The 13696-nt window shown below is 38.8% G+C and overlaps 1 protein-coding gene across 1 annotated transcript; it reads left to right on the top strand.

Moving 5' to 3' along the window:
* LOC105048588 (probable inactive receptor kinase At5g10020) lies at positions 1 to 12204 on the top strand. The gene is made up of 3 exons (XM_010927934.4): positions 1 to 1252; positions 6117 to 7769; positions 11381 to 12204. The coding sequence occupies exons 1-3, from the start codon at positions 319 to 321 to the stop codon at positions 11959 to 11961; spliced, it is 3168 nt and encodes a 1055-aa protein (XP_010926236.1). The 5' UTR covers positions 1 to 318; the 3' UTR covers positions 11962 to 12204.
* The last annotated feature ends 1492 nt before the right edge of the window (positions 12205 to 13696 follow it).

The raw sequence follows: 13696 nt of genomic DNA, 5'->3' as shown, positions 1-13696 counted from the left end.
TGTCCTGCACAGTCTGTGTTCGTTGTTGTTTGCTGGTTCTCTCTCCTCTTGTCACTCTCATTCTACGTTCTTTGTCGTCTGTCTCTCATTCTTTGTTGTTCTCTGCTGGCACCCTCTACTCTTCAACTCTCTCTCTCTCTCTCTCTCTGCGCCGCACCATCCCCAATCTTGCTCTATATAAAAAAAACGTCCTCTCCGCTTCCTCTCGTCTTCTTTCCCTTCTTTTCTCCTCCATGTCCATTCCTAGGGTTTCCACCGCCCGCTAGGATTTCTTCTTCCTCCTCCTCTGGAGCCTAGAGGGAAGCAAGAGACGAAGAGATGGATCCCCACCCCCATCTCCTCCTCCTATTCCACCTTCTCTTCTTCACTGCCCTCCGCCGGCTGTCCACCGCCTCGCCTTCCGACGACATCCGGTCGCTCCTGGAGTTCAAGAAGGGCATCCACACCGACCCCTTCCGTGTCGTCGACTCCTGGAAGCCGCCGACGGCGGGATCCGCCGCCTGCCCCCGCGACTGGCGCGGGATCTCCTGCGACGACTCGGGCGCTGTCGTCTCCCTCGCCCTCGACGGCCTCGGCCTCGCCGGCGACCTCAAGTTCACCACCCTCACCGGCCTCAAGTCGCTCCGGAACCTCACCCTCTCCGGCAATGCCTTCACCGGCCGCCTGGTCCCGACCGTAGGCACCATGGCCTCGCTGCAGCACCTCGATCTGTCTGGCAACCAGTTCTACGGCCCGGTCCCCCGGCGGATCACGGAGCTATCCAGGCTCACCCACCTCAACCTCTCGAGGAACCACTTCACACAGGGATTCCCGACCGGGATCTGGAAACTCCAGCAGCTGAGGGTGCTGGACCTACGGTCCAATAACTTCTGGGGGGACGTTGCGGTGCTGCTGTCCGAGCTCTGGAACGCTGAATACATTGATCTGAGTAACAATGCTTTCTATGGGCCGATCCGCATGGACTCGGGCAACCTCTCGAGCTTGGGGAATACACTACGGTACTTGAACTTGAGCAACAATAAGCTAAATGGTGGCTTCTTCTCAAGCAATTCTTTACGGGTGTTTAAGAGCTTGGAGGTTTTGGATTTGGGTTACAATCAGCTTAATGGGGAGCTTCCAACGTTTGATTCTTTGTACAATTTAAAAATTTTCCGGGCGGCTAGCAATCAGCTGTATGGATATATACCAGAAGCTCTCTTTGGGAGTACAATGCAGTTGATGGAGCTTGATCTCAGTGGGAATGGATTTACAGGTAAATATATTTTGGCTTGTGGAAGCTGATTTTAGTTTTATGGCTGGCTGCTTTAGATGAAATGCTCGTTCTTTCATGTCATGATAACCAACTTATTGAGGACCTGAGAAACTTACTAGAAATAATAAAAAAAGAAATGGAAGTCTGCACCAATTTCATACTTGCTTAGCCTGTTGGGTTACAATATTATTTGAGGATCAACTAATGCTGTGAAGCCAACGCTGCTAGTAAATGGCTGTCATTGAAAGTATTGGTGAAAGAAGTCCATATTCCATTAAATAAAATCTGAGGGTGACATCTAACTATAGCTTGATGAACCTTTCATGTTTCCATTGAAAAGAGATTATGGATGGAACTAGATGATGTTGGAACCGTATGTAGAGGGATTGTTATTTGGCAAATGAACCTAGTGTTGTGATATATTACTTTGAGAAGATTGGGGGGGTTGTAGCTAAACAAAAAGGAAAAGTTTGATGCACACGCATAGCCACTTACATGCATGAGCTTTCATGCTGACGGGCCTGCACATGGTTGGCTGTGCAGACTTACTGATGGGCCTGTGTGTGATTGTTTGTGTGCCACATTAATTGCCACATTAATTGCATTCTCAGGATCATGTATGGCTGGTTGTGTGCAAGCACATGTAGAAGTGGTTATGTGCCACGTGAATTGCAGCATAGGACCTGCGCCTTGAAATGGCTGTACATGTCTATAGGACCACTCTTTTTCAGTTTGTTAGGTAGAAGGAGCAGACTAAATTGATGCTACTTACTAATAGCTTTGACCATCCAGATTTAGGGAAAAGCCATCCATGTCAAGATATCTTTCTTGTTTTTGGGGAAGTTCATAATTACTTTCCACTTTTTTTTAGAGGTTCCCTCAAACTTAGTCTAGATCAAACAAGAAAATGCTGAAGGCTGGAAATGAAAATCAGAGAATGAAACCTTAAGTTCATAATGTAGCCATAACATATCAAGCTTCGAGGAGGTTTAAGAGAATGATAAGGGAGTATGGAGGTTGGGAGAATTCAATAAGTATTGTGGCGAATAAAGGAATTAAGTGAGAGAAAGAAAAGCATGAAGGTGGATCAACTTTTGTACCATACGAGAAGTTGTTAAAATTGGTTATAAAATAAAAGAAAAAATTTGTATCATTTTAAACATGCCAGATTTTACAAGTGGCCGAGAAAAATTGTAATTAAGGAGTGACTTGAGAAAAGATCATTTTTTCAAGTGATCAATTTAAGTTAGAATATAAAAAGTGGTGTAGAAGAGGAGAGGTGGAGACATATAAGAATGATATGGCTGGAGGAAGATGGCAGTGTGAATATTTTAATTGAAAAAGCAAGTGGTCAAGAAAAACAAGTATAAATAGATCAAGGTCAATTGGTCTCAATATGAGAAAGAAAATGAGTGTTGCAAAATCTTATTGAGAGTTAGGAATGGAGGCTTTGCCCATATGACCTTGAGTGTCATAGATTAGTTGATTGGAATGAGGAAATGGAGAGGTAGAAGAGATAAATGCTTGGTAGCAAGAATCTTCTACCTAATGTAACATACTTGTTGCAAAATCTCTTCATAAATTAACTCCTACACCTGCTCCCTGAGAATAGTTTTTTTTTGAGTAAATTACAAAAACCCCTTTAAGATTAGAGGTAAATCATACTTACATCCAATAGTTTAAAAACATTCGCTTACCCTCTTGAGGTTTATTTTTATTCAACGCTTTAACCCATAATTTAACAGAATGTTAGTTAAACCATTCACCTTAAATGAGACCCAAATGCCACATCAGAAAAAAAAAATCAACAATGATCAAAATAATCTTAAGTGACACAACAACCATCCAAGGACATAAGAAGACATGTGCATCATCCTCTCTATCCAAGGGCAATTTCGACTTTTCATATGAGTTAAACGGTTTCACTAACGCCATTAATTTAATTAGATGTAATGTAGGTTTTGCAAACTTTGGGATGTAAGTGTAATAAACATGAACTTCAGGGGGGGGTTTTTGTAACTTACTCTTTTTCTCCTTTTTTTTTTTTAATGAAGATATATGCCATTTTGCACACCCACACCTAAAGTCCCCTTCAGTAATGAAGGTTGCTATATGGAACAGAGCGATCTGGAAGACGGCTAGATTGCTTTGTTATCTTATTCCATCCAATCTTTGACATTTCTTAAGGATAAACTAATAATGTAAAAAGGTTCCTTAAGCACTTTATGCTACCTATTTAGCCCTTATTCCCCAAAAGATGGCTCATGATATTGAATTCCATCCATTTAAGAGCTCGACAGAAAACAAAGATTAAGGAGAGCTGAACATGTTTTGGAAGGGATATAGAAGACATCTTGGTAGTATAAATTCCCTATTTTATTCTGTTAAAGCTTTTATTTACGGGAGGATGCAACTGGCTCAGTTGGTAAAGTCACTAATTGTTGATACTAGTAATTATCCCGTCCTCACCTGATTTCAGCTAGGCTTCCTCTGGTTCTAGTTCTTGAAAAAAAATTTTGATTTTTTTTTTTTAATATAAAACTTTAGGCAGCAATGATGTTTAAGGATCTCTACCTGTCCTTTTTTTATTAAGGCAATTTTATGCTACCTTAATATTGCTTATTCCCTATTACATGAGGGTGCTGATATTAAATCCATAGATTAATTGCTCTATTGAATGAAATATGAAACCCTATCACCAATCTTCTTGCTGATACATTGCTGAAAATGCTTTATTTAAGTGAACATAAATGCTTAATTAGTATCAATCCTTGCTGGCCTGCTATAGAAAGGATTCTTTCTCTTTTGAATTTTTCTGTTATTCAGCTATGAGGAGGTCAGATTAGTGATATCCATTATTTTGATTTACATTTAGGATTTTGGTCGATAAAAATAAGAATATTTTGTCTTCATCTTCTGTGTATGGTTCCATGCTATGAAGGTACAACTCCAGTCCTAGCTGCCACAAACAGTAAGTTAGTCCCTTTATCTTCTTCCTCTTGTACCTTGCCTTAGCCCATCTAAGTATCATCAAAAGTAAAAAAAACTAATCGTCCATCCTCAGGTCTACTCCATGTCCCCACATAATTAATTCAACCCTAACAATTTTTTGGCCTGCTGTAAAATTTCAGTAAATATCCCTCATAAGGCCTCTGTCATGCCCAAATCAAACCCTAGATGCTATTACCTGCACTGAACTTTGACATTCTAGCATATAATTCCTGCAAGAAAACTTCCGTGCCTCTCATCCAATGAATGTAAGTGGAAGGCTGGACGACCATGATCCTTCCATCTGGTTAAGACTTAGAGAAAAGAGAGTGGGGTAACCATTTGATAAAGATTAATGGAGGGAGGGAAAGAGGGTGCGAAAGAGGGGGGGGGGTCTAGAGAGAGGGGGAGGGAGGGAGGGAGCGATGGCTGAGATGGTAAATTTTTGGGATTCAGGAGTCTCAGTTTCTCCTGAATGAATTACTTCAGATTTTCTTTCCCAGGTGACAATATTGGGCGAGAGACTTTTTTCTGATCTTTCTTCATGGGTTTTCTTCCTTACATGACTGCATTCAAGATTGTTGAAGGTCAACTTTAAGCTAGATAACTATCACAGAAGATTTCTCTTTATACAATATATAGTAGAGCAGCTCTTTTTAAATAATTATTTGGGTCTAATTTTGGGTTTTACCAATTATATCTAACTGCTTTTGTTATCCTAAACTCTATCGAGCTGTGGGGATCGTCACCCTTTCTTACATCAATTTGGACATCTATAGATTATTTTGTATCACTTTGTCAGAACTTGGTTTTGTAGGCATTAGAATATGATACCACGCTTATGAAATGGTTATAGTATTTTGCCCAGGGACTAATTTAATCTTTTCAATAAGATAAGAAATTCATTTTAGTATTATATGTATTACATGTGTGATTCTGTTTGATGTTATTGTGAAATTATATATACAGCAAAAATGAACTGGTCATCATTGGGGAAAAACATTATTTTGGTGCAGTCTAGTTGGTTCAGGTTGGATTTCTCGCTAGTGCAAAATCTGTTACTAGGTTTGGCTAATCATATGAGGGTAGGATCATTATTTTTGGGGAAATCGTGTCAGGCATGTCTGATAATTTTCATGGAGTGTTTGGTGAATGCTCAATAAAACCATCTAAGAAGAGGCAAATAATATTTTAATGGTTTGGCTTGATGAATGGTATAGATCTTGCAAATGCTTATAAAATTGTGCATAAATGATTGGGATTGGTTAATTCTGGAGCAACAATGCGAATTATATTTAAAGCTAATGGATGGCACTAGTAGAGCATCTGTGGTGGTAACATAGCGGGGTCAAATGTCCCAGTAAGGAGAGAGCCATGGATTTATGTAGGATCATTGAAAGGAGGAAAGACGCTAGAGAACCTGCATAAGTTTTTAAAAAGAGTATGGCAAGGTGTTCTAGCCATTTATAAGAAAAAAGTTTCTAGACTATCTGTACTATCAACTCATATAGAGAGTCACATTTCTTGATTATGTAATAGTCAAAATATACAAATTTGATTTTTCCTCTTTTTTTTAGGCTCCAGTGACAGGAGATCATTTTGACGTGGTTCAGTACCTTTTCTCTCCTTTTGCATGCACATACATGGTTTTTACATCAGTTTTGACACATTTAGCTGCATATTGGTCAACTGCTTTGTGTGAGGCACTTAAATTTTCTATTAATTTTCAATCTTAATCTATTGATATCGGTTATTAAGACAGTGCATGGTTAACATTCTTTCATTGAGAGGTCTTGGTGAAGTATGATTCAATATTCATTCATTTGACACAGCTATTAACCCACTAGTTGATAACCATAGTTTGTCACTTGTGCAGGTTATATTAAAGCTATTAACTCTACAACTTTGAAGCTTTTGAATCTGTCTTCAAATGCATTGTCAGGTTCCTTGCCCCCTAACTTAGGGATGTGTGTGTCCGTGGATATGAGTAAAAACATGCTCTCTGGTGACCTGTCTGTGATACAGTATTGGGGAGATTCATTGGAGGCTATTGATTTAAGTTCAAATGCATTATCAGGACAGTATCCAAATGAGGCCTCTCAATTTGCCAATCTAATATCCATCAAGATTCAGAATAATTCTTTATTAGGTTCCCTTCCTTCTGTATTAGGAACCTATCCTAAATTGTCGTTTGTGGATCTCAGTTTGAATAAATTTACAGGACCTATTTTGCCAAGCCTTTTTAGATCATTAACTTTGACAAGTTTGAATCTATCGGGAAATCACTTTACTGGAACTGTTCCACTTCAAAGCCCACGCTCAACCGAGTCACTCGTACTGCCTTCTTATACTCATCTAGAGAGCCTTGATTTATCTAATAACTTGTTATCTACTTCACTGCCTCCAGAAATTGGTAACATGCAAAGGCTCAAATTGCTTGACCTTGGAAATAATACTTTATCTGGGGAGCTTCCAAGTGAGTTAAGTAAGCTTGGTGGGTTGGAATTTCTTGACCTATCGTTCAATAATTTCAAGGGAAGGATACCTGATATGCTTCAGCCAGGTCTAAAGGTATTGAATGTTTCCTACAACAATCTATCAGGAACTGTTCCTCAAAATTTGCAGAGGTTCCCAAGCACCTCATTTCATCCTGGAAATGCTTTACTAGTCTTCTCAGATGCCCTGCCTGCAGGAGATAATAACACTGGATTCTCTGGGAGCAGGAGTCATCGTCTGAAGTCTAGCATTCGAGTAGCATTTATTGTTGGCTCCATTGGTGCTGTCATGTTGGTTTTATTTGCAGTAATGATGTTATATATAGCAAGGACTCAAGAAATTTGTGGAAGAGGCCGAACTACTGGAAGAGATTTAAAACTTGGGACTTTTGGCCCACTTAACACATTTAAGTTTCCAAAAGATGGTGCTGTACCTACTTCAATGAGTTTCTCAAATGACCATCTGCTAACAGCAGCTGTTAGATCAATGTCTGCGCAAAAAGAGTTGTTAACTGAGGCTGTGGAATATGGTTATTCTGATTCAAAAGGAGTTTCAGAATGTACAAAGCTTGATGTGCTAGAGGATTGTCCTCCACTCAGTGGATGGAAGTCTTCTCTAGGGTCACCATTTTCATCTTCACCTCATGTTATTGATTCACATATATCTGAACAAGCAGTGAAGTTGGATGTATATTCACCAGATCGACTTGCTGGAGAGTTGTTTTTGTTGGACAACTCTTTAATGTTCACGGCTGAAGAATTGTCTCGTGCCCCTGCAGAAGTTCTTGGTAGAGGCAGCCATGGTACATCATATAAAGCAACAATAGATAGTGGGCACATGTTGACTGTCAAGTGGTTGCGGGTTGGCCTTGTGAAACATAAAAAGGAATTTGCGAGGGAGGCAAAAAGAATTGGAACCATCAAACATCCAAACATCATCTCTTGGAGGGGTTATTATTGGGGCCCAAGGGAGCAAGAGAGGTTGATCGTTGCAGATTATGTTGATGGAGATAATCTGGCACACTATCTTTATGGTAAGACTTTCAATAACCTCAAGCTGTCATTTCTTCAGATTTCCAACAGTCTCTGGATTGCTCTATGTCATTTATGGTTGATCTGTTATGGCTTTGGTCTTCTCCAGGTAATTTGTATCTTTATGTTTTTGACATCAGAAATGTCCATCTTGTGCATAAAATTAGAATCTAGCTCAAGTTGATAACTTATATGCGAATTATGGTAGAAGTAATACTTAAGCTGAAAGTGTGTTGCTTTCACTTTTATACATGTATTGCTGATGTTATAGATGTTGTGCGTACCACAAAACAGGAGGCCAAAGGAATGCATAATAAAATATTGTTGCTAAGCAGTCATCTAGGCAGGTTGCCTTAAGTCATTAGCAATTATGAAAATCCCTGAAATTTTAATCAATGTGGAATCTTGGGAGCGAAATAAATTTTAAGAAGATTAATCTAGATGAAATATGACATGTTAGTATAATTAACACCTAATGTTTCCTCAAACTGTGTGATGATTCTTATAAATCATGAGAAAAGTAGCACCTTAAGTCACATATTCAGGAAAATTAGTGCGGTATCACTGTTTTTTTAAGGAAAGGATGGGACGAGGTCCAATCAATGTATTAACAAATGAACAAGGAAAACACTAGATGACATCTAGAGTCCCAACTTCAGATTCATGAGGGGTTACACCCTTTACAAAACCCATCTGTCCAACATCCTCTATGACAAAAGAACTCACCCTCGGATAGAGATCCATCCTCTACTGGATCCTGATCTCCATGCTACAATGGTTTCTAAGGTACAGGAACAATGTTTCTGAGTTTTTTATTGCTGCATGTACTTGCCCAATTGGCCACCAAGAATTTGATCTGTGAAGTTACTAACTTCGCTCTTTCCTCTGTTTCTATTGAAGATCCTATTGTTCCTCTCCAGCCAGACATCCCAACCTCTTCCATCTATGTTGGAAACACTTTCCTCACTAATTGATGACCGCTCCATCGCTAATTGATGCCCAGTCCAGCACTAATTGATGACCTCTCCAAAGACATCCCAGCCTCTTCCATCTATGTTGGAAACACTTTCGTGCTACGTTGACCCCAATGCCATAAAATCCCCGGGATAATAATCAAACGAAAGCTTCTTCCCAAAGGTCCTTCAGATAGCCAAGGAAAACTCACCAGCAAGGAATAAGTGGTCAGCAGTTTCCTCGGCTTTCCCACAAAGTTCGCATCTTAAAGGGCCATAGAAGTTATTTTCATTAAATTCCCACCAGCTAGGATCTTTTTTTGGTTGGCCAACCATGAAAAGATCAATACCTAAGAGAGAAAGGGGCATCTCCACAAATGCTAGGCAAAGGAAATGAGCTCCCCAAAAGTTCATGATCCTATAAGCAAGGTTTCAAATATCGGGACTGGACATCATCCCTGTTTTTTGCTGGAATGGTATGGTATCAGACACCGACACTCTGTATGGGGCTGCTTTTTGTACTGGCACATTGTGTGCTGGTGTTGGAAATATGCTGCAATGGTCCCCCCAAAAGTGCTTTTAATGGCAAAAGGATCTATCCAAACTCCATCTCCACATGAACATAAAAATTAACATACCCAAATATAATTCAAGCCAATCATTTATATAAATCAGTAAAATTCTACAATCGAGCAATCCATAAGTAAATGTAATTCAAATTATAGATTCCTCCAAATTAGTTTCATTGGGAACAAATATGTCAAACAGGTCTCATCAAGATCATTGCTGCATGATACCCCCTATGTTCCCTTAGATCTACAATACAAAAGAAAGAGAGGTGGATACGAAGGACATGCGCTTTTGTAGTGTCCTTGGTCACGACAAGTCTTTGAATCAAAATTCGCCATCTTGGTACCCGGCCTCGTACTAGTGCCAACCTGTTATTGTGTCAGTACGGGGCCGGTTACTGAGTGTCCGTATATTGCCCCCTATACCATGTACCAGTACCAAATCATTATGGTACAATATGCTCGTACCCCCCGTTCAATACGTTATGGCAAACCTTGCTTTGAATGGTAGATAAAATTTTAGAGGACTTGAAATAGGTTGGCACTAGCTTAAGGTTGGGAAATAGTAAGGCTGTAGGCATATGAGATGAGTGTAGTATAGATGCAATTATAAAGATAAAATGTGTCGTAAACAAGATTTGCTGTATCTGTACGAATTGTACTATACCAGTGCCAAATCGAGACTCGGTGTGTGGGATGTATCGAGTCTCAATATGCTAAACTGACCATGTACTCCAGACATGCTAACAGCTGTACCAATATGGTACCTGTATAGGGTCTAGAATCGAGATTGCAAACCTTGGTCATAAATCTAGGCTGGACATACTAAAACATGAGCATGAGGGAACCGTAAGAACTTCAGGTACTGGCAACAAGCCAACAACATACATCTACCCAATTGTAGATTGATAATTAGTGGATTCAAACCCATTCCCACATTGTGATTCTAGTCTTATTCCCACATTGTGAATCTAGTCTTCATGCTCTATTTTCTTTAGCCTTTTGTTCTATAAGCTATTGACAGTGTAATATTTTTCTAGTCATTTATTTTTGCTAAAGTGTTTTTCGAGAATCCAAATGGTGAACGGAAACTCTAGGAGTATTGCATTGGCTCTGAATATGTATCATCTACAACCCTGCATGAACACAAACTATGCATATTCTAGAAATGCCCATTCATACTGCTTGAGATCATGAAGATTCTTAGAATGGTCTCAAAAGTAAGGATGGCTGTCATCAGAAGTACCAGACATGGACAAGGTTGAGCTTGAAAAGGCACGCCATGTCTTAAAATCCATCTCTATACAAAGCAACTCTTTTTCAATCATTTACAGGAAACTGCTGAATGGTTAATGATTAACCTACTAACCATCATCTCTATAATCAGATCTCAACTGTGTTCAAGTATATAGAAGTTAGCACAGTTAGGAAGTGGATTGATGAATTTCTTTGTAACTTTAAATGTTCAGTCTTTGAGTAAGCTGTTCGCTGAAATGTAATTTTGCTCATCTGATTCACGTCACAGTACTTCTTGGTGCTTGCCAGTTATAAACATGCAATCTAAGATGGAATTTGAATGAAAAATTGTGACCAAGGCTGCAAAAATAATTAGTGTATGGTCCAATTGGATGTTTGGTTAAGAGGATTTTAATGACCTGTAACTATTTTTAATTGTCTACATCACACCTGTATATCCCTTAGTCTTCTATTAATGTCATCTGTCATCTTTATTCCATTAACTTTAGAACTTTTTCCTTGTTGACTTGGGCTTTGGTCTAATTTTACTAGAATCAATGGTATAGAAACTATCCGGATTGATCATGATGGCTACTCTTATATTGTGCTCCATTAGTGCATCCCATTTCCCCCCATCTTCTCTATGGTTTTTGTTATTCCACCCAGATACATATATTCCTTGATGCTGCATTTTTTGGCTGTTCTATTGACACCTTAGCATTGACATTCTCCTTACGAACTGGTGCTTGCAAATTTGATGATTTTGTGGCCATATACCTGACTTATCTTTTTCCTACTAAAGATATGCTCCTCGGTGAAATGTGGGATTCTATCTTTGCTTTTCATGGTGTGCAGAGTCAACGCCAAGAAGATACTCGCGCTTATCAGTTCGCCAAAGGCTACAGGTTGCCATAGATGTGGCTGGTTGTTTATTCTACCTTCATCATGAAAAGGCCCTGCCTCATGGTAATCTGAAGCCAACAAATATACTCTTGACTGGTCCAGACCTCACTGCTCGGCTGACAGACTTTGGCCTTCATCGACTTATGACACAAAGTGGTATTGCTGAGCAGATGCTAAATTTGGGAGCACTAGGATACTGTGCACCTGAATTAGCTACCACAAGCAAACCTTGCCCATCATTCAAGGCTGATATCTATGCATTTGGGGTGATACTAATGGAACTGCTAACCCGAAGAAGTGCTGGTGACATTATTTCAGGCCTATCTGGGGCAGTTGATCTTACTGATTGGGTTCAGATGTGCAATAAGGAGGGGCGTGGAACAGATTGCTTTGATAAAGACATTGCTGGCTTGGAGGAAGCCCCAACGGTGATGGATGAATTGCTCACTGTATCTCTTAGATGTGTTCTTCCTGTAAATGAGAGGCCTAACATCAGGACAGTCTTTGAAGATCTTTGTTCCATAACAGTGTGAATTTTTCTTTTGTACATGCTATTGGAATTAAAGCTTCCCTTTTTCCCTTTTGGGTGGTTCAAGTTTGGTGTAAAAAAAAATTGATCCATTAATTGATCCTTTGAGTTTGAGGGTGGAGTTGAAAGAAATGTAATTCTGTTTCTTATCTGTTGTGTTGCTGCATCTGCAATCTTCTACATCTGATTTGCATATGCGGCTCCAAAATGAATTTGTTGCGATATATAATTCTCACATCAGAATTATTGACTTATTGTGGCATTGTATTAATTTGTAATTTTAACAGGTAATCTTAAGGCAATAATCGGTAGTGTCCGCTCCTTACGTACATCGGTTTGCCAATCCAGCTGAAGAAAAAAAGGTCATTTGCCTTCAGTTTTTGAGAGACATGGAATAGTTCTTTGCCACAGACGATAAATAAATGCAATTTGTCAAAAGCTGGAAGAAGTAACGCATGGAAAATATCCAGAATGCTCTACCATTTTTTTCACTCATCCAGGAATCAAGCTCGGAACTCAAAAGGTTGTCTGTGGTGTTCTAGCATGCTATTCAAGGATGACAACTGATTTATACTCAAAATTCTTTGGAATAGTTTATACTAGCCATTTACTTGGAGAAAGGTCTCTGTCTCAACCATATTCACGAGCCTACAGTTCAAATTAAATATTTTTTGTGACATATATCTTTTCCCGGAATTATGAGATCTTCAGTCACTCTAATATGTGCAGTCCAACTCTTCTAAAGGTGTCGCCATTGTTCTGGGACGTCCAGAGGCAGAATATCAAGGCAGAACAGAAAAGAAAAGAAAAAAAGGTAAAAGAAGTCAAAATATACAGAATCAGAAGGCTATAACGAATTTTAGTTTCTGCATAACTCTCTTCCACAGCCAGACCAGTTCATGTACCTACAGCCATCAATTTAGTATAAACATGACATGGTTCAAGAAAATGCATTAATCTACCAAGGTTACACCAATATTTGGAAGCAATATGCATTACAAATATCTAATTTGAATTATACCATGTGAATTTCCACTTATGTAAGATTATATAGGGTGATGTATATATTGTCCACATTTAACCCAAGTGTTCTCTGTACAGCTTCCTAGTTGATAGTCTCTCTTCTTCTTAGAAAGGATTAAATTATTCTGGCCACCCAAAAAATATATAAAATTTTAAAGAATAAGATAGAGTGATTATTCCTCATAAAGATTAAAGTTGTCTTTGCTCTAGCACATGATTTTGGCTCACGTTGAACTAGTCAGTATTGAATTCATTTCAAAAGATCGCTATTGCATTGAGGGATGAAAGTTCTAAATGTACATCATGCAAGTGATTCCCTTAAAGGATATGAGTATCCATTTTGGTTTGAGTTTAGAGACTTCAACACTAACATATGTATTATTTTGTATCACTTGTTAGGAGTACATAGAGTCATAGAGTTTTGCTACAAATTGGAGTCACACAATCCAATGAAAAGTCCAACAATGTTTTTTCATGTATTTTAAAACAAAGAAAGAGCTTGGAAGCGAATATGATTCTACTAAAACCAAAAAAAGCTTACAAAGAAATAGCAAATGATGAAAGAATTTATATTGTTTTGAACAGGATAAATTACCTCCTTTGTCACACTATCTTTGAGTTATCTAGGATATTCATATTTTAACTATTCATTTGATCATTATAAAAAATTTTATACACTTCAACTATTTTTATTTTGTGGAGTTTTTCAACTACTA

This window comes from Elaeis guineensis, chromosome 16, assembly GCF_000442705.2.
Source record: "Elaeis guineensis isolate ETL-2024a chromosome 16, EG11, whole genome shotgun sequence".
NCBI lineage: Eukaryota > Viridiplantae > Streptophyta > Magnoliopsida > Arecales > Arecaceae > Elaeis > Elaeis guineensis.
The sequence above is the reverse complement of the archived record's forward strand: the minus strand, read 5'-3'. Positions and strand labels throughout refer to the sequence as shown.